Below are 20498 nucleotides of genomic sequence, written 5' to 3'. Positions count from 1 at the left end.
CCTATATGCTGTGCATGACTTTTCTATAATCTAAAACTTATTATTCCAAATATTTTATTTTTAAAAATTTTTTGTATCTTATTTATTTTTAAAACTATCATTATTTCATTTTCTTATTAATTGTATTTGGCTATTTTGTTGGCTTCATTTTTGAAGAAGTTTTGGTCACAGAAGGGTTACAGCTATGACAGGGGAGGATCATTTGTGCAGGGTGTCAGTGATGGGGGATACATGGGAGAAGGGTCACCTGGGCATACATATAAGGCATATAAATGTGTTCAATTGTTCATGAGGCATTGTCATGGTGGGAGGAGATTCACACAATAACCAAAAGAATATCAAATTCCCATCCTGTGGAGCTCTGCCACATTCTCTAACGGAACAGCAAGAATCCCCTGAGTACAGGAGGGGCAACGACAGTGAAGGAGGATGGTCCATTAATGGGCCCTTAATATTAACTACTGTACTTATGAACATTTACTCTTGAAATTGAAACTTAGCCTAGTATAGGATGTGTAAGAGTTACCTCCTGAGAGCCTCCTTGTTGCTCAAATATGGCCTGTCTCTAAGCCAAACTCAGCATATAAATGCATTATCTTTTCCCCAGCATGGGATATAACTCCCAGGGATGAGCCTTCCTGGCACCAAGGGATTACTACCAACCACCAACTAGCAATGCAACTGGAAAAAGACCCTGACCAAAACAGTAAAAAGGTAAAGACAAATGAGTTCATAGGGCTAAGAGACTGCAAAGTAAGTTGGGAGGTCACTCCAGAGGTTACACTTACGCATGTCTCAGCAGGATCTCATTGACTGCCGAAGTAAATACTACTTCAAATAGAGGGGCCTGTGAGGGATCTGGAAACATCCAGACACTACAGTCAGGGGAGAGAGCTCAGGAGTTTGATGCCTTGCTGATGCACCCTACACTGCAATTTATGCTTTCCCATGTGGAAGAGTTGGACTCAGTTGTGGTTTCCCTAAACATGGCTCTTCTGATCTTCTTTTTGAACCTATATTTAGTACTAAGGTTGAGAAGTATATGTCCAAGAGACTAAAATCTTTGAGCTGTCCCTGTGCCAGCTGGGTTCTGAATCTCAACAGAGTTTTAACACCTACTCTCTAGTTCACTGGACTCACCCAGGACAACTAACAAGGAGACAATGATGGACAATGACCATCCCAAGGAACAAAGAGAGTCTGCAACTGCAAGCAGGAGAGTCTCATCCATCTGCTCCATGGGACTGTAGCCCCTTCTCAATTAGAGGTTGAGTGGGCATCCCATCCCAGAATCCTCAGGATTGGGGAATGAACTATAGACTGAAGTAGACTTACTGGTATTCTACTGTAAACTTATTGTGATTCTAGCAATGGAACAAATTATATCATTGATGTGGAAGCAGTGGTCACTGGAGGTTCTAAGGGCAGGGAGAAGGAAAAACAGGGGAAACATAGGGGCATTTTCAGGACTTGGGAATTGTCCTGAATGACATTATGATGAAGATACAGGCCATTACATATCTTGCCATAACCTACAAAAGTGTGTGGGAGAGAGTGTAGAATACAATGTAAATATAATCCATGTTTAGTGTCAATGCTCTAAAATGTTTTCATTATTTTCATTTTAATGAATATACCACACTAATGTAGGACATTGTTAATGTGGGAAAATGTGGGAGGTGTCAGGAGTGGGGCATATGGGAATCCCCTATATTTTTATGTAATCTAAGTATCTTTTTAAAAAATTAAAAATACATTAAAAAAAAAAATGAAGGACAGGGAAGTAGATGTTGGCTCAACCAGTTGGGTAACTGCCTATCACATGTAAGGTCCTGGGTTCAGGTTCCAGTGGTTCCTAAAGACAAGCTAGATGCCATACCCACTCCAATAAGCCAGACATCTAAATGAACAAATGCCACAGCCCAAGGGTAGCAGATATGGCTCAGACAGTTAGGCACTTGCACCTCCCATGTGGGAGGATCCTGGGTTTGGTTTCCAATGCCTCCTGGAGAAGGCAAGCAAACAATGAGCAGACAGATGAGAGAACCATATGTGGGGGGAGTAAATTAAAAAAATAAATATCAATTCTACCCAAATTGATTTACAGATTCAATGCAATCCCAATAAAAATTCCAACTACCTTTTTTAAAAGAAATGGAAAAGCTAATAATTGTCAAATCAAGTGGACTTTAAATTATATTACCCAACTACAATGGTAAAGTAAAAACATCATCATACTGCATAAAGACAGACACAGAGACTAACGGAACTAAATTGTTATGAAATCTATGCTTTAGTGATTTTTTTTTTCAAAGGAGGTACTGGCAATTGAACCCAGGACCTTGTACATGAGAAGCAGGTGCTCAGCCACTGAGCTACATACACTCCCCAACTAGCTGGTTTTTAATCGTTTGTTTTTAGGGGGTACCAGGGATAGAACCCTGGACCTCATAGATAGGAAGCAGTCACTCAACTGGCACTACATTCATTCTCCTGTTCAAGTGATTTTTGACAAGGCTGTCAAGTCCACCCAACTGGAGCAAAACAGTCTAGTCAACAAATGGCGCTGTGAGAACTGGGTATCTATATCCAAAAGAAAGAAAAACGACCCCTATCTCACAGGTTATATAAAAATTAACTCAAATAGATCAAGGATCTAAATATAATAAACAGGGAAGCAGATGTGGCTCAAGCACTTGGGCTCCTGTCTACCATATAGGAGGTCCAGGGTTCAATACCCAGGACCTCCTGGTGAAGGCAAGCTGGCCCATGTGGTGAGCTGGCCCATGTAGTGAGCTGGCCCATGTGGTGTGCTGGCCCATGTGGAGTGCTGGCCCATGCAGGAGTGCTGCCCCTCACAGGAATGCTGGCCCACGCGGAGAGCTGGCACAACAAAGAGAGAAACAAAGGAGAGACAATAAGAGATGCAGCAAACCAGGGAGCTGTGGTGGCATAAAGCATGACTGGAAGGTCCCAGGATCGATTCCCAGAGCTGCCTAATGAGAATACAAACAGACACAGAAGAACACACAGTGTATGGACACAGAGAGCAGACAATGGAGGGAGGGGGAAGAAATAAATCTCTTAAGAAGTAAAAAAATAAAAATATAAAAATATATAAAAGCTAGAAGTGGGAGAAGTGGCTCAAGCAGTTGAATGCCTGCTTCCCAGATGGGAGGTCCCAGGTTGGGTTCCCAGTACCTCCTAGAAAAAAAACAAACAATAAGCAAAACAAATAAATAAATAAAACACAGGGGAGCCGATGGATGTGACTTAGTGGTTGAGTGCCGGCTTCCCACATACAAGGACCCAGCTCTGTTACCTTAAAAAAAAAAAAAAAAAAAAAAAAAAAGCCCAGAACCAGATGGCTTCACAGATGAATTCTATCAAATATTCCAAAAAATTGAACAGGAGGAAACACTACCTAACTCATTCTATGAGACCATCATCACCCTAATATCAAAGCCAGATAAAGATACAAGAGGGAAGCAGATGTGGCTCAAGTAGTTGGGCACCCGCCTACCATGAAGAGGTCCCAGGTTTGGTTCCCTTTGCCTTCTAAAGAAGACGAGCGAGACAGTGAGTTGACGCCAGAGGCTGGCACGGCAAGCTGATGGAACAGGATACAATGAGACACAAGCAGGGAACGATGTGGCTCAAGCGTATGGGCACCTGCCTTCCACATGCAAGGGTCCCAGTTCCTGGTGCCTCTTAAAAAAAATAAAAATGAGCAGACAGAGCACACAACGAACAGAGAACAGAGTGCAAACAATGAGCGGGGAGGGGAGAAATAAATCTTAAAAAGAAAATTACATACCAATTTCTTTTATGAATACAGATGCAAAAATCTTCAAAATACTAGCAAATAGAACCAATGATGTTATTAAAAGAATTATACACCATGATCAAGTGGAATTTATCCTAGGTATGCAAGGGTGGTTCAACATAAGAAAAATCAATGTAATACACCACACATTAAGAAAATGAAGGGAAAAAAACCCACATGATCCTCTCAATTGATGCAGAAAAGGCATCTGATAAAATCCAGCATCCCTTCTTGATAAAAATACTTTGGAAGATAGCAATGGAAGGAAATTTCCTCACATGACAAAAGGCATATAAGAAAAACCCACTACTAACATTATACTAAATAGAAAAAGACAAAGTTTTCCGTCTAAGACAGGGGTTCTTAACAAGGGGTCCATGAGCTTGAATTGAAATTAAAAAAACATTATTCTTATGGGGACATGTTGGTGCTGGTGTGATATATTTATTAAATAATGTACAGTATAGTGTAGACTTAGTAAAAGGTCCAAGGTTTTCACCTGACTGGCAAAGGGATCCATGGAACAAAAAAGGTTAAGAAACCCTGTTGTAAGATCTCGAACAAGACAAGGATGCCCACTGGAACCACTGTAATTCAACATTATACTCGAAGTTCTAGCCAGAGCAATTAGAAAAGAAAAAGAAAAAAGAAAAAAAGGCACCCAAATTGGAAAAGAAGAAGTTAAAATTCTCACTATCTGCAGATGACATAATCCTATATTTACAAAGTTCCAAACAATCTACAACTACTAGAGGGAAATGGATGTGGCTCAACCAGCTGGACACCTGCCTACCACACGGGAGATCCCAGGTTTGGTTCCCAGTGCATCCTAAAAAAGGCGAGGAAACAATGAGCAGACAAAGAAGAGAACCATTTGGGGGAAGAAGGGATAAATAAAGAAAAATAAATAAATCTTTAAAAAACAACAATAACAAAAAACTACTAGATCTAACAGACGATTACGCAAAATGGCAGAGTACAAAATCAACACCCAAAAAGTTGTTTCCATACACTGATGTAGAAGTTTGGTATTGTTTATGAATTCCAAAATAGATACTGGATTATGTTTGTAAACTCATCTTTTTCTGGGCATATTAGATTATATTGAATTCAGAGGTTTCACACTTACTTGATTAAATTATGATTAAGGCTTTTTTTTTTTTTTAAAGATTTATTTATTTATTTAATTTCCCCCCCTCCCCTGGTTGTCTGTTCTTGGTGTCTATTTGCTGCGTCTTGTTTCTTTGTCCGCTTCTATTTTGTTGTCAGCGGCACGGGAAGTGTGGGCGGCGCCATTCCTGGGCAGGCTGCTCTTTCTTTTCAAGCTGGGCGGCTCTCCTCACAGGCGCACTCCTTGCGCGTGGGAGCCCCACGAGGGGGACACCCTTGCGTGGCACGGCACTCCTTGCGCGCATCAGCACTGCACACGGCCAGCTCCACACGGGTCAAGGAGGCCCGGGGTTTGAACCGCGGACCTCCCATATGGTAGACGGACGCCCTAACCACTGGGCCAAAGTCCGTTTCCCTATGATTAAGGCTTTTATTGGGCCACATCAGTAAGACACTGAGTCCCTGCCCCCATGGAGAAAACGACATGGCAGAGACAGTTGTAGTTTTGATCCTGGAGTTTAGGGAAGTAAATACACAGAGAAGAAGATACATTAGGAAAGAGAGAAGGCCCCATTAGACACAGTAGAGGCCCCGAGAAGAGAGAAGAACCATTTGCCTGATAGTTCACAGCTGGCCTTGTAGAGAGAACAGAGCAGGTGAGCCTGGACAGAAACAACCCCCAGGAGAGAGACTAGACTTACCCCAGCCTACAGCTGATATTGGAAAAAGCTGGGGCCATGGAGCCTTAAGAGGAAGAGGGAGGCTGAACCCTTGCAGACATTGGCAGCCATCTTGATCCAACACGTGGCAAAAGACTTTGGTGACAGAAGTAACTTATACTTTGTAGCCCGGTAATTATAAGCTTCTACCCCAAATAAATACCCTTTATAAAAGCCAACAGATTTCTGACACTTTGCATCAGCACCCCTTCAGCTGACTAACACTGCCAGTAATGAGAAATCTGAGGAAATCAAGAAAAAATTCCAGGGGAGCCAATGTGGCCCAGTGATTGAGCGCTGGTTTCCCACATACAAGGTCCTGGGTTCAGTCCCCGGTCCCGGTACCTCGAAAAGGGAAAAAAAAATTTGAGATGTTTTGGGAAACGGACTTGGCCCAGTGGTTAGGGCGTCCGTCTACCACATGGGAGGTCCGCGGTTCAAACCCCGGGCCTCCTTGACCCGTGTGGAGCTGGCCTATGCACAGTGCTGATGCACGCAAGGAGTGCCCTGCCACGCAGGGGTATCCCCTGCGTAGGGGAGCCCCACGCACAAGGAGTGCACCCCTTAAGGAGAGCCGCCCTGCGCGAAAGAAAGTGCAGCCTGCCCAGGAATGGCGCTGCCCACACTCCCCGTGCCGCTGACGACAACAGAAGTGGACAAAGAAATAAGACGCAGCAAATCGACACAGAGAACAGACAACCGGGAGAGGAGGGGGAATTAAATTAATAAATAAATCTTGAAAAAAAAAAAAATTCCATTTACAATAAATAAAAAAATCAACGATCTAGGAATAAATTTAACTAAGGATGTAAAGGCCTTTACACAGAAAACTATAAAACTTTGCTAAAAGAAATCAAAGACAACCTAGATAAATGAAAGGACATTCTGTGTTCATGTACTAAATGACTAAATATCATTAATGTCAATTTTAGCTAAAATGATTTACAGATTCAATGCAATCCAAATCAAAATTCCAACAGCCTTCTTTACAGAAATGGAAAAGTTAATCAAATTCATTTGGAAGGGTAAGGAGCCACGAATAGTCAAAACCATCCTGAAAAAGAACCAAGTCAGAGGGTTCACACTTCCTGACTTTAAAGCTTATTACAGGGAAGTGGATGTGGCTCAAGCTACTGAGCTCCTGCCTACCACACGGGAGGTCCTGGGTTCTGTTCCTGGTGCCTCTAAAGAAGAGAAGTAAGATAGCAAGAAGTGGTGCAGCTAGCTGACACAAGATGACACAACAAAGAGACAAAAGGAGGAAAACCCAATGAGAGACACAACAAAAGCAGGGAATGGAGGTGGCTCAAGCTACTAGGCACCTCCCTTCCAAATGGGAGGTCCTGGGTTCAGTTTCGATGCCTCCTAAAAGACAAACACAACAAACAGACACAGCAAGCACAAACAATGGGGGTTGGGGCGGGGGAGAATAAATCATTAAAAATAAATAAAGCTTATTACAAAGCTACAGTGGTCAAAACAATATGGTAGAGGACAGGAATGGCTATACAGACCAATGAAACTGAACTGAGAGTTCAGAAATAGAACCTCACATCTATGGCAAATTGGTTTTTAAAATTTAATTTCTTTTAAGGAGGTACCAGGGATTGAATGAACTTCATACATGTGATGTACATCCTCAACTACTGAACTACAACTGCTCCACAGTCAATTGATTTTTCAAGGCTGCCAAGTCTACTCGATTGGGAAATAGTCTCTTCAACAAATGAATGGTGCTGAGACAACTGGATATTCATATGCAAAAAAAACAAGAGAGACCTCTAAATATACAAAAATTAACTCAAAATGGATCAAAGACGTAAATGTAAGAACCAGGACTACACAGCTCCTACAAGAAAACCTAGGGAAGCACCTTTACCATCTTGTGTTAAGCAATGGTTTCTTAGACTTCACACCCAAAGCATAAGCAACAAAAGGGAAAACATGGAACTTCATCAAAATTGAAAACTTTTGTGCAAGTGGCACCTAGCAACAAAATGGCTGCTTGAGGGAAACGGGCAGAGCCCCCAGGCCAGGAGGTGCCAGCCCTGTAGGTGGTGACAGGAGACAAAGGGCTAAATCTGGGCCCAGGACATCACCTGAGAGCCATGATGAGGAGGCACAGGTTCAAGCCTAGTGTCTGGCAGTATGAACTTGCTGCCAATGATGGCAGCTTCCTGGAGCTGTTCAAGTAGAAGATGGAGAGGCAGCAGCTAGAAGAGCTGCCTCCAGGCATGCTGTGTCCCAACCAGCAGGTCGCCATAGCCCCAGGACACACTCTCAGCTTTGTAGGCAAGCACAGAGGCGGGGACAAACTAACCCTCAAGACTGGATTAGTAGCCAAGAAGCAGAAGATGAGGTATTAACAAGTAAAGATGATGCATGGGCCAAGTAAAAGATCACCAGTTGTGACAATGACAGTAAGATTCAGCCCGTAGTGATATGACCCCTCCCCACACCTGCCTATAGCCTTGGACTCTGCAGTGTACACACTATTTAATGTGGCGCCAGCAGCACCAGCCTTTTCCCCTAGGACCTATACATAGAAAGACACCAAAATGCTTCCCACAGCCCCAGATGATTCTCCAGTACTTTTTTCTTTTTTTTTTTTTTTAACCTTGAGCACTTGCCTCCTGAGACTTCATAGATCAGGGGTTTACTGTCATGCCCCCCTCCCGCCGCCCTGCTCTCTGGTTCATTCTCTCTTCCTCTTCTCCCACCCTTCCCTCCTTTCTCTTAGTCATTACTTCTGGGAAGTAAAGAGTTTGAACTAGTTAAAAAAGAAAAAAAAAACTTTTATGCAAAGGACTTTATCATGAAAATAAAAAGATGACCTACTCAATGGGAGAAAATATTTGGAAACCACATATTCAATAAGGGTTTAATATCCAGAATATATAAAGAAATCATACCACAATAAAAAGACAACCCATTTGAAAAATGAACAAAAGACTTGAATAGACATTTCTCCAAAGAGGATATCCAAATGGCCAAAAGGCACAAGATGCTCAATATCATTAGCAATTAGGGAAGTGCAAATCAAAACCCACTAGAATGTTAAAAATATAGTAATAAATGTGTTGACGAAGATATGGAGAAATAGGAAAATTCATTCATTGCTAGTGGAATTGAAAAATGGTGCTCACTGTGGAAGAGAGTTTGGGAGTTTCACAGAAAAGTTAGGTACAGTATTGCCATGTGACCCAGCAATCTCACTGCTAGGTGTATACCAAAATGAACTGAAAGCAGGGACTCAAACAGGTATTTGCACACTGAGGTTCAGAGCAACATTTTTCACAAGTGCCACAAGATAGAAGCAATCCAAGTATCCATCAACTGATAGATAAAATGTGGTATATACATATAATGGAATATCATGCAGCATTAAAAAGGAATGAAGTTCTGATACATGCGACAACATGGATCAACCTTGATTGCGGTCACCCCTCGGGCTGAAGTGTGGTTTGCTGGCCTGGCAGGGGAGCAGCCGTGGTAGGCCTAATTCCAAGCTGCTGCCCCCATAATAGGGTGGCTGGTCGGACTCACCGCCACCCCTGAAGGGAGCTCGGCATGGGCGCAGAGTGCCCTCAGGTCCCCCCTTCTCGGCAGCCATGCTTCCGCGGCCGCCCCTCCTCCCAGATAGCGCCACACGATGCCTTCTTTCTCCCTGCGCAGGCGCAGGGCGGAAAATTCCGGTCTGCCCTTTTCCCTCCCCCCAACAGCAGCAACAGCCAGGCGTGGGCGGGAAACTCAAGTCTGCCCTCCACCCCAGCAACAGCAGCCACCAATCCCTAAACCTGCCCCTTCCCCCAGCAACAGCAACAGCCAATCCCTAACCACCGCCCCTCCCCCGTCCAGTACCTCCCACTGACCTTTCTCCGGCAACCAATCAGAACAGGGCGTGGCTTCGACCAATCAGCCTTCCCCAGCCCCTATAAAACTGTTGCCTCTCCCTCAATAAAGTGGACTTGCCTGTTTACCTTGTCTCCGCGGTAGTTCTTCTGCCGTGTGCCCTCCAGTCCGAGAGCCCCCGACAAGGGCCTGGCCTCCCTTGTCCCCAGTTCATCGCCTGCTTCTCCGGGCGACCCCCTCGTCGCCGGCTTCGCCGGGCGACCCCGTCAGCCGAACCGCACAACCCCTGTGAGACCGACCCCTCGTCTGCTGCCGGACCGACCCCTCGTCCCAAGCGGGACTGACCCCTCGTCCGCAGTCAGACCCCACCTCTACCGACCGAGCAAACCGTCGCACTTGATGACAACATGCTCAGTAAAAACCAGTTACAGAAGGACAAAAATCATATGATCTCACTTATATGAAATAATTAGAATAAGCAAACTTAGTCAGAATCTAGAGTCAGGAAATGGGGAATTGTACAGTTTTCTTTTTGGGTTGACTGCAAAGTTTTGGTAATAGACGGTGATGATGGTAGCACAACATTATGAATGCAATTAACAGCACTGAATTATATATGTAAAGATGGTTAGGAGGAAATTTTAGGTTGTATATGTTACCAGAATAAAAATTTTAAAATATATATACATATAGGACTGTACAGCACAGTGAACCCTATGAATTGTAACATTGTTAAAAATGGAGGTATATATGAACTCTGTATTTTATGTATGTTACAAATGACTTTTCTGTAAACTTACAACTTCTCAAAATAAAAATTAAAAAAAAAGGACAGTGCCCAAACTTACACTTGCCCTGTTTCTTGTTCTCCTCCATCTCAATCCTGCGCTCTCGGCGACGTTCCTCCCGAGCCTTCTTCTGGCGCTGACGCTTTCTCTTCTCGATGTCATCTGTGGGTTGGGTCAGGTTTTGAAGAGGGAGACTCAGGACAACCTGACCACTAATTCTGCCCAGTTAACTAGTAGCTAAGTCCAAACCAGTGGACCCAGCTGGAATGGTTGAATGAATGGAATGTATCAACAGTTTCTGAGATGATACAGCTCTTTAAGTTTTCTCCCACACTGGGTTGCTGGCCACAAGAATCCCTGAAACCAACCCACTATGCAGAAAAGCAAAGCAGGGAAATTCTTACCTGAGAATATCTCTAGTGTTTCCTTAGAGACTACAGGAGGCTGCAGAGCCAGTTCACAGATGCTGAACTCACAGGTAAGAGGCAAGTGAGAGAGGTATCTATGACGCTGTCGAACATCCTACATTGGAAAAGGGGCCAACAATTTTCAACTAAGACGAGCCTAAATCCCGATAGCAAACCAGGTATCCAATAGTATCACTCACAGAAAGAACAGTACTCAAGTTATCACCATTTTGAAAAGTCAAACAGAAAATGTCAATTATCTTAAAATAAAATTTTCATGCTGGAAATGAGTGAACTGAGTTTGGTAACAAATGATCTAAAATTCATCAGCAGTTTCTGATTTTCTGGGATCCATGAATGAGGTGGGAGAACAGAGATGATAAGATTACATGTTGACAAAATATTTGAGAACCACTAACAGAACTAACAATAACTAGGAAGGAAGATAAAGCCAATTTCCCTGTTTATTAAAGCTTTGCCTAAAACAGTAAAAATGAAACTCAATTTAAGTTTGATTTTATTTTCTATTATTTTTCCTGAATATGTTTTGATGGAAATTTTATATACTACTCAAAGTCTAATTTTGAAGTTCATAATAAGTTTGTAACCAGTATACGGAGAATCCCCTGAAAGGCCAAATTTCACATATAAAAACACCAAACAATAATTCACAGGTATATGCTAAGCTAAAAATGCATTTCAAGCTTGTATAACCCAGCTTAAAACCTCTAAGAATTTCTCTGATTAATATAGTAAAGTGAAGAATCTGTCCTACCTTATTCTTTCGGACATTTCTCCCAAGCTATGAAAAAGAGAAACAAAGCAAACTCTACCTTTAATGAAACTAGGAGACATCTATATTCCCAAACTACAGTAAATGCTGCTGAGATGCACAGAGCAGTCAGTGGTAACTGATGAAGCAGAACCAGGGAAGTACCCCTGACATGTAAGGTGCGCCATCTTAATTTTAAAGTTGCAAGCACCATCACTAATAAAAACGGATTTAGGGAGCAGTTGTAGCTCAAGTGGTTAGGCCCCTGCTTCCCATGTATGAGGTCCTGGGTTTGAGTCCCAGTACCTCCTAAAAAAATATATTAAAAAATACAAAAACGAACGGCTTGAAGATTTGTAGAAATCAAAAGATTAGGTTAGAGCCACTTCCCCACCCACTACTTCTAAACAAAGGGTCTTACCTCAGACATGGAATACCCAGCTATCTCCACCACAGTTGCTGAAATCTTCTCCGGGCTCTGCTCCAGGCTGCCATACTCCCGCACAAGACAGCGCACATTCACAGGGTGGAGGAACATGTGCTGCCCATCTTCCGCTGAAGGTAAGTGGCTCTGTCACACAATAGTCTTGGCCAGCCCCCAGGACAGAGCCCCTCCTTATTGCTAGGCCTGTCTCTCCCTCCCCATGCTGACACACACAACAGATCCAAGCCTCTAGGATCTAGAGGAGATACTTCCTTCTGCTTAGAGAGCCAGGTCATCTCTCTGAGGCATCTCTGTGGCAACCCAGCCCTCCTCCTCAGGGACCCTCACCTTGGTAAAAGTAGTAACATGGAGAGGAGCTCAGATGTGTGAAGCCTGGCTTGGTGATGAGCTCCTGCTGGCTGGACTTAGTACAAATGATCCCTTCTCCAAGATTGTCATCTGCTAACACTGAGTCATCACAGGCATCTGACAACCCCTCAGGCTCCGGTTCAGATGCTGCTTCCTCTTCCTCCACCAGAGGGAGAGCAAGAGGATGAGAAGGAGAGCCCACAGTAGAAACTTCTGTGGTTACTTCATCAAAAGCAGACAGATATTCCAGCACATCCTGTTGGAACAAACTCCAGGTCAACAAAATACATGTCCTGCATTCACTCTCTGGATGATTATTTTAACCGTCACATTCAGTGATTTAATGTCCCTAGTTTCTTCTACTCCCGAGAAAGTTCAGGTCTTACAACAGTGCCTACCATCTTAACAGCAGCATTTTGGAATGGCAGCCATTCAGTCTGTAAGACTGACACACTAACCTTCCTGGGTTGGAAAACAGGCTCCTTTGCCAAGGGAGCCATCAGCACCAGTTGTTCCAGAGCAGCCATGACACCAGTGACCTCTCCTCTGTTTTCAGCCAATCCTGACAGAGTCTCCTCCCGAGTCTAAAGCCACCAGAGAAAAGACCAGTGAAAGCTAAGTTTCCAGAAATACAATTTAGTCTGAAGGGCAAGGGCTTAGAATGGCCTCTCTCAACAGGAGCAAAAGTTAAAAGGTAACCAGGCCCAATGGAAATGGTTAGGTACTTAAAATCATCGATCTTTAAGGGAAACAGGGAGGTACAATGCCTATGTTTCCCTCCCCAGACTCCTGCTGAAAGCTTCTGAAACCCACAAAGGCTGGTGTTCGGCTAAGAATCTTTTAATAACAATAACAAAAACACTACACAAAAGTTTCCTCACATCTATAAATATAAACCTAGCCTTCTTGTTTTTAACAACTGTGCTCAAAGAGTACCAGAGTAGGAGGCAAGGATTTGGCCAACCCCTACCTCCGTGGACAAGTCTACTTCTGTGCAATTTTTCTTTTACCTAAATGGCATCTGAACAAACACTTATGCACTGTAGAAAGAAAATAAAAATTAAATTTGCAAGATTCTGCCCAAGGACTACTTGAGAGTCAGAGAGACAGGAATTCAAATGCCAACTTCACTCTTTATGTCCTTAAACAAATTACCTAACCCATGATTCTATTTCCTCACCTGTGAAAGAGGATAGTTGTAGCTACCACACTAGGATATGAAGCTTAAATGAGATAAATCTAAGCATAGTGCTTAGCACAGGGCCTGTCACATGCTAATAACTCGAGAAATGAGAGTTATTAGTGTTCTCACCTAGATCAGTGGTTCTCTAAGTATGGTCTGGGGATGAGCAGCATCGAAATCACCCTGGAACTTGTTATAATAAAATTATCACATCTACTGAGCCCAGGTCTACTGAATCTTTCAGGATGGAGGCCAACTAATTCTAATTATTGTTAAAGTTTAAGAATTCCTATTGTAGCAGATACTGGATATGTAGAAAATTCTATATTTGAGTATTTCTTGCTGTTCCAAGATCCTCAGCAGGTATTCCTAGGTCTGCTAGGCTTATCATAGTACTTTTTCTATAATACCTCTTGAAATAACTCTAAAATCAAATCTAAATGTTTTCCTAGAAAACAAAAAAAACCCAACTTCCTGAACTAAGAACACAGCTAACCTTAGAAACTCCATCATCACAATTAGTTATAAATTCATTTTGACTTGTTCTTCTCAGTTCCAGAAAGAGCTCCAAAAACCACTAAATGATCCCTTCCCTCTCATCACCAAAGCCCAAAGCAAACTGGCTTTTTTAGCCATTTTCTGATTATTATCTGAAATGTGGAGCAGAAGTAACATCTCCATCATCCAATAACCCCACCCCCAGCAGAAAGTGTTAAGGTGTAGCATCCTGGTTTTAAGTTTAAGTTTCCAGTGCATCAACTTACCTTGAGCTCCTGGATAGCTGCCTCAATAAAGCAAGACTCAGAGGTTTGCTTCTCCTCTGCCAGTTGCTGCTCTAGTGCTACTTTCTCTTCTAGAACTACCCGGTGCAGAACCTGCTCCTTAGAGGCCAGCAGTAGTTTGGAGTACTGGCTGTGCTGTTCATCTACAAGAAAGTTAGCAAAATTTTCAAGAATGCTACATTCTCAGTTTACCATACTGTAGTTAAATGGGAATTTCCATACGCAGTTTTCCAAGTGGTGAAAGAGTAATTTAGCATTACTTCCTAGAAAATCACTTAACAATGTCGTCAAAGTTAGGTTTGTAACTCTGACTCTGTAATACAAGAAATCTATTCTAAAAAAACCAGAGATGCAGTCAAAACTTTAGTCAAATGATTTTCATTAATTCCAGCATTGCCTATAATATTAGAAAAACTGAAATCAACCAGTAAATTCAACAATAAAAGAATGGTCATTTGTACAATGGTATGCTCACTGAACAGAACTGTGCAGACACTAAAATTGTTTTTTTAAGGAGGTATTTAGTAACATAGAGAAATAATGTGAAAAAAAGCAGATGCCAGACTAGAAAATCTAATCCCAATCTCACAAAATAAAAAAACATATATATAATTAACATTTTAGGGTACCTCTGAGAAAAAAAGTATTTTATTTTCTTTACTTCCTCTCCATATTTTCAGTACTTTTTTTTTTTTTGTACTTTTTTAAAAGTTTAAAACAGGGAAGCAGATCTGGTTCAAGGGACTGAGCTCCTGCCTACCACATGGTAGGTCACTAGTTCAGTTCCCAGTGCCTCCTGTGGAAGATAGCAAGCTGGCATGACAGGCAAGCTGATACAACAAGACACAAGAAGAAAAACATAATGAGAAACACAACAAAGCAGGGAACGGAGGTGGCTCAAGTAATTAGGCCTGTGTTCAGTTCCCAGTGCTTCCTAAATAGAAACAGGGAAGACAAACAGACACAGCAAATACCAACAATGAGGGGGTGGGGAGAAATAAATAAATCTTAAAAAAAAAAAAAATACTCTCTTTTAAGGCCCCCTTCATAAAGCCCCATTTACCCATCCTCCCATCTCACCCAGAGAAAACTATTTACAAATTTGAATATTTATCCCTCAACCCTTTTCTATACATTTATATACACATGTTCATAAAGAAATGTTTTTCCATAAATGATATACTGTACATCTGGTTCTACTTTTTACTCAATGTACACTGAAAATTTTTTCAAAATGTTAATAAAGATCTATCTTATTCTTACCTTCTGTATAGTGCTCCACAGCATGATGTACTATTATAAGTGCCTTATGGAACATTTTGGTTACTGCTAATTTCTCAATGTCATATTGCAATGAAAAATTCTTACACATGACCCTTGGTACAAATAATCTCCTTATGATATTTAAGTATAAATGCTGGATCAAAAATTGCGTATTTTGGGAAGTGGACTTGGCCCAGTGGTTAGGGCGTTCGTCTACTACATGGGAGGTCCGCGGTTCAAACCCTGGGCCTCCTTGACCCATGTGGAGCTGGCCCACGTGCAGTGCTGATGCACGCAGGGAGTGCTGTGCCACGCATGGGTGTCCCCGCATGGGGGGGCCCCAAGCGCAAGGAGCGCGCCCCGTAGGGAGAGCCGCCCAGTGCGAAAGAAAGTTCAGCCTGCCCAGGAATGGCACCGCCACGCGTGGAGAGCTGACACAGCAAGATGATGCGACAAGAGGAAACACAGATTCCTGTGCCGCTGACAACAACAGAAGCAGACAAGAAAGAACATGCAGTAGGTGGACCCAGAGCGCAGACAACTGGGGAGGGGAGGAAGGGGAGAGGAACAAAAAAATCTTTAAAAAAAAATTGCATGTTTTAAATAACGCCAAATTGCTCTACCAAAAGGCTGTATCAATTTCCATTCCCATCGATTTTTTTCTTTGCATATATAATTTTGTGAGATTGGGATTACGAACGTCTCTCTCTCTCATGTGCCCCCCTTCCCAAATCTGATGGTTATTTTGACCTACATTTGCAAAACTCTGTCAAGTTAAATATCTGTAAGTATCTGTATGTTACTCCTATTTCCTGGGAAATGCTTTGCCACCTACTTAGCCCATTCTTCTGTTAGGATGTTAATCCAATATATAGGATATTTGTATGTTTTGGATGTTAATCTTTTGTTTTAAATATGTAAATCTTCCCCCAGTTTATTACCTGGCCAACTTTAAGGAATCTTGCTAGATATAAGCTTAATTCTCATAAAACTAAATTTATCAATCTTTTCATTTATAGTATCTATGGTTTCAGCCTGGTTCAAAAATCTACTCATACCTGAGATTTATAAAAATATGTCTTATATTTTCTTCTGGCAGAGTTTTTTGGTTTTTTTTTAAGATTTATTTATTTCTCATCCCCCACCACCCCATTCATTGTGTGTTCTTCTGTGTCTTCTTGTATTCTCATTAGGCAGCACCGGGAACCGATCCTGAGACCTTCCGGAGCAGGAGAGAGACAAACATTCTTTTGTGCCACCCTCAGCTCCCTGTTCTGCTACATCTTCTTGTTGTCTCTCTTCTGTGTTTCTTGTTGAATCATCTTGCTGCACCAGCTCTCTGCGTCAGCCGGCACTCCAGCACGGGGCAGCACACCTGCACGGGGCGGCACTCCCGCATGGGCCGGCACTCCGCATGGGTCAGACTCAGTGCACAGGCCAGCTTGCCTTCACCAGGAGCAACTGCTTGCCTTCAAGCAGGCCCAACTACTTGAGCCACATCTGTTTCCCTCTTCTAACAGTTCGAAAAACTAAATATATATAAAAAAAAAAACCAAAACCTTTTAATCTATCTGGAATTGATTTTATGATTGGTATGATAGGGATCTAATTTTATTTGTCCCTATATGAACAGTCAATTGTTTCAATATCCTTGACTAAGAAATACTTCTTTTCCCCAGAGACTGAAATACTGCTTTAACCAAATACTATTTTTGCATAGGATATAATCCCTTGAATTTTCCCCACTGTAAGCACCTATCACACTCTATATCCTAATTTCCTGACTACCAGTCTCTCACTTTTACTAAACAAAAGACAGGAGTCTAGACTGTCATGAAATCCCAAGACTGGGCACAATGCCAGGCACTAAGCAACAAAGCCATGTAAAATGAAGAGCTGAGATATGTACATAACTAGATCAAACTTAAAACCAAGAGTTAAAACACCCTCTGCAAACTCAACCCTAACCTGCCAGAAGACTAGAACCAATTTGGAAATGCTAGAACTGGCTTATCCAAAGGCTACATTTTTAACACTAGAAAGATATATTCAATAGCCTTACAAACTATACCCCCCCAAAATTAACAGAACTCACCTCCTAGATGAATGGGATGGTCTACATTCATCCACGTGGATTTAGGCAAGGCCACCAATACTCCTTTCTCCCTCTTCATCAGCTGCATCGTAATGGTATCACCAACAACATACTGGCGTGACTCTGTGGCAACAACACTGTAATGTGCACATTTAGACACAGTAGGGTAAGGAGTTATCAGAGTGATGTTTAATCTGGTAAATGTTTCAATCTCATCTCACCTCTTGAGATCCTTCTTATGTACAGAACTGTAACAGATGGGACATTTACTCCAGGTCTTCTCACTCAGTGAAAGATAGTGTAGGATGCATGCCCAACAGAAGATGTGTCCACAACGGGTTATCTTGGCTGCAGTAGGTGGATATAGGCATATTGGACAAGATGGCACTTCATGGCTACAAATGCGCTAAAATGAAATACAACAAGTTTCACTCTTTCAGAAGTAACTAGGGAATACCAAAGTTAAAGCCCACCCTCATCCATCTCTATTCAATACACCTTTATAATATTACTGAGCACTTTAAGCAAATCATTAAGGAAACCATAACAGTGGTTTAATATAATAAAACTACTATGTAAGAGGTATTTTGGGGAAACGGACTTTGGCCCAGTGGTTAGGGCGTCCGTCTACCATATGGGAGGTCCGCGGTTCAAACCCCGGGCCTCCTTGACCCGTGTGGAGCTGGCCATGCGCAGTGCTGATGCGCGCAACGAGTGCTGTGCCACGCAAGGGTGTCCCCCGCGTAGGGGAGCCCCACGCGCAAGGAGTGCGCCCATGAGGAAAGCCGCCCAGCGTGAAAAGAAAGTGCAGCCTGCCCAGGAATGGCGCCGCCCACACTTCCCGTGCCGCTGACGACAACAGAAGCGGACAAAGAAACAAGACGCAGCAAATAGACACCAAGAACAGACAACCAGGGGAGGGGGGGAAATTAAATAAATAAATAAATAAATCTTTAAAAAAAAAAAAAAAAAAAAGAGGTATTTTGGGGTATTCTACACAGCAAAAGAAAAAAATGACAGAATCACTAGATGATCCATTTACATAAGAAAATTATATACGTATACACATAAATACATTAAAAAAGGTTCTAGAAATAAATTAGCAGTAATTTTCAATGGAAAAAGGAATTAATGATGAATTTCACTTCCTACCCTTCTGTATTTATTTTAACCAATACACATAAAACTAGTTTTACAGGCCAGCTATGTCTTAGCAAAACTGAAATTTGACACACACATCCAAAATTTTGTCTTTAAATGTCAATTCCAAATAAATAAATAAAACAAAACAAAAAAAGAACATAAATGTCATTCCCAGATATTCCGAATTTTCACATTAACACAGGAACGCAGGCCTTAGAGCCAAAGAAAAATAAAAGCCTATTTCTCCAAAAATGCCAGTCATTTTGAAAGACACCCTATTAGGACCACCAGACACCTGAAGCTAACATATATACATATACACACACCCATACATACATATATATTTTTTATTTATTTATTCCCCTTCCCTTGTTGTTTTGCACTTGCTGTCTGCTATGTCCATTCGCTGTGTGCTCTGTGCGTCTGCCTGTCTTCTATTCTCATCTTCTCTTCATGTGGCACCCGGAACCGGTCCTGGGACCTCCAGTGTGGGAGAAAGGCACTCAATCGCACTTGAACCACCTAGGCTCCCTGGTTTGTTGTGTCTCTCACTGTCTCTCCTCTTTGTTTCTTTTGTTGCACCAGCTTACCACGCGGGCCAGTTTGCCTTCACCAGGAAGCCCTGGGAAAAGAACCTGGGACCTCCCATATGGTAGACAGGAGCACAGTTGCTTGAGCCACATCTGCTTCTCCTCATATTTTCAATAGAAAACAAAATCAGCACTGGTCTTTTTGTTGTTTGTTTGTTTTTAGTTTATCTCCCCCCCCCCCCCCCCCCCGCCGCCAGTTGTCTGCTCTCTGTGTCCATTCGCTGGGTGTTCTTCTGTGACCGCTTCTATCCTTATCAGCGGCACCGGGAATCTGTGTTTCTTTCTGTTGCATCATCTTGTTGTGTCAGCTGTCCATGTGTGTGGCGCCATTCTTGGGCAAGCTGCACTTTCTTTCACGCTGGGGGGGCTCTCTTTACGGGGCGCACTCCTTGTGCGAGGGGCTCCCCTACGCAGGGGACACCCGTGTGGCACGGCACTCCTTGCACACATCAGCACTGCGCATGGGCCAGCTCTACACGGGTCAAGGAGGCCCGGGGTTTGAACCACGGACCTCCCATGTGGTAGGCGGCCACCCTATCCATTGGGCCAAGTCTGCTTCCCTCAGCACTGGTTTTGACACAAGTGCCGCTGTGTGGTTCATTCACCTGCTATAAAGCTTAGGTCAAATACGATAGTATTATAAATGGCCACCAATGAAGCAATGCCCCATTTAATGGGTCCATCCTTGATCATTAAGTTAACCAGTGCCCCTCAGAGATTTCCTTGGTTACTACCTTCCAGCAGAGAGACACTAGAACACAACCTGCCATATTCCTTCAGATCAGACCCATCCCTGCAGGCCAGTGCCAATTAGAGAGTTACAAAATTAACTCCAGGAGAAAGCAGAAACTGATCTCTGGAAAAATATCAACCGTAAAGCTATGCAGAAAAGGGTGTCAGCAGTAAACACAACCAACAGGTGTAATACCAAAGCTTCTTTGGTTCTCTAACAGCTTATAAGCTTAGCTGAGTTACTCACCACTTGTTCCACAAAGTCCCAGTTGACTAAGGTATCAGGATCAGCAAAATGAGCTGTGTAGTCTTGACCTTCAGACACCACAAACTGGCAGCTAGAAATAAGAAGGAAGACAGTGAAAAGGCAGTCTATCAAGATCTACCAACAAGCCCCCAGCAGAATTCATCTTCCTTCCACTTAGAAATCAAATGCAGGCCAT

At 42.7% G+C, this 20498-nt stretch overlaps 1 protein-coding gene across 4 annotated transcripts in view; it reads right to left on the bottom strand.

The window, feature by feature from the left end:
- Positions 1-20498, bottom strand: part of RNF10 (ring finger protein 10) — a 49807-nt gene that overhangs the window by 12397 nt on the left and 16912 nt on the right. For 2 of the 4 annotated variants that reach the window (XR_011646513.1, XM_058281469.2), the window contains exons 4-13: positions 20303-20393; positions 17812-17996; positions 17591-17727; positions 14215-14375; positions 12726-12851; positions 12247-12523; positions 11896-12029; positions 11478-11504; positions 10700-10817; positions 10356-10457 (exon numbers count right to left, since the gene is read on the bottom strand). Coding sequence is in view for 2 of the 4 variants with exons in the window: in XM_058281469.2 (XP_058137452.1) it covers positions 10356-10457; positions 10700-10817; positions 11478-11504; positions 11896-12029; positions 12247-12523; positions 12726-12851; positions 14215-14375; positions 17591-17727; positions 17812-17996; positions 20303-20393 (1358 nt within the window). In the remaining 2 variants the exon portion in view is untranslated. The remainder of the gene's footprint in view (positions 1-10355; positions 10458-10699; positions 10818-11477; positions 11505-11895; positions 12030-12246; positions 12524-12725; positions 12852-14214; positions 14376-17590; positions 17728-17811; positions 17997-20302; positions 20394-20498) is intronic. The other 2 variants (XR_011646514.1, XM_058281470.2) reach the window with 1 other exon arrangement.

This window comes from Dasypus novemcinctus, chromosome 19 (genome assembly GCF_030445035.2).
Source record: "Dasypus novemcinctus isolate mDasNov1 chromosome 19, mDasNov1.1.hap2, whole genome shotgun sequence".
Lineage (NCBI taxonomy): Eukaryota > Metazoa > Chordata > Mammalia > Cingulata > Dasypodidae > Dasypus > Dasypus novemcinctus.
This window is presented reverse-complemented; position numbering and strand designations above follow the sequence as displayed.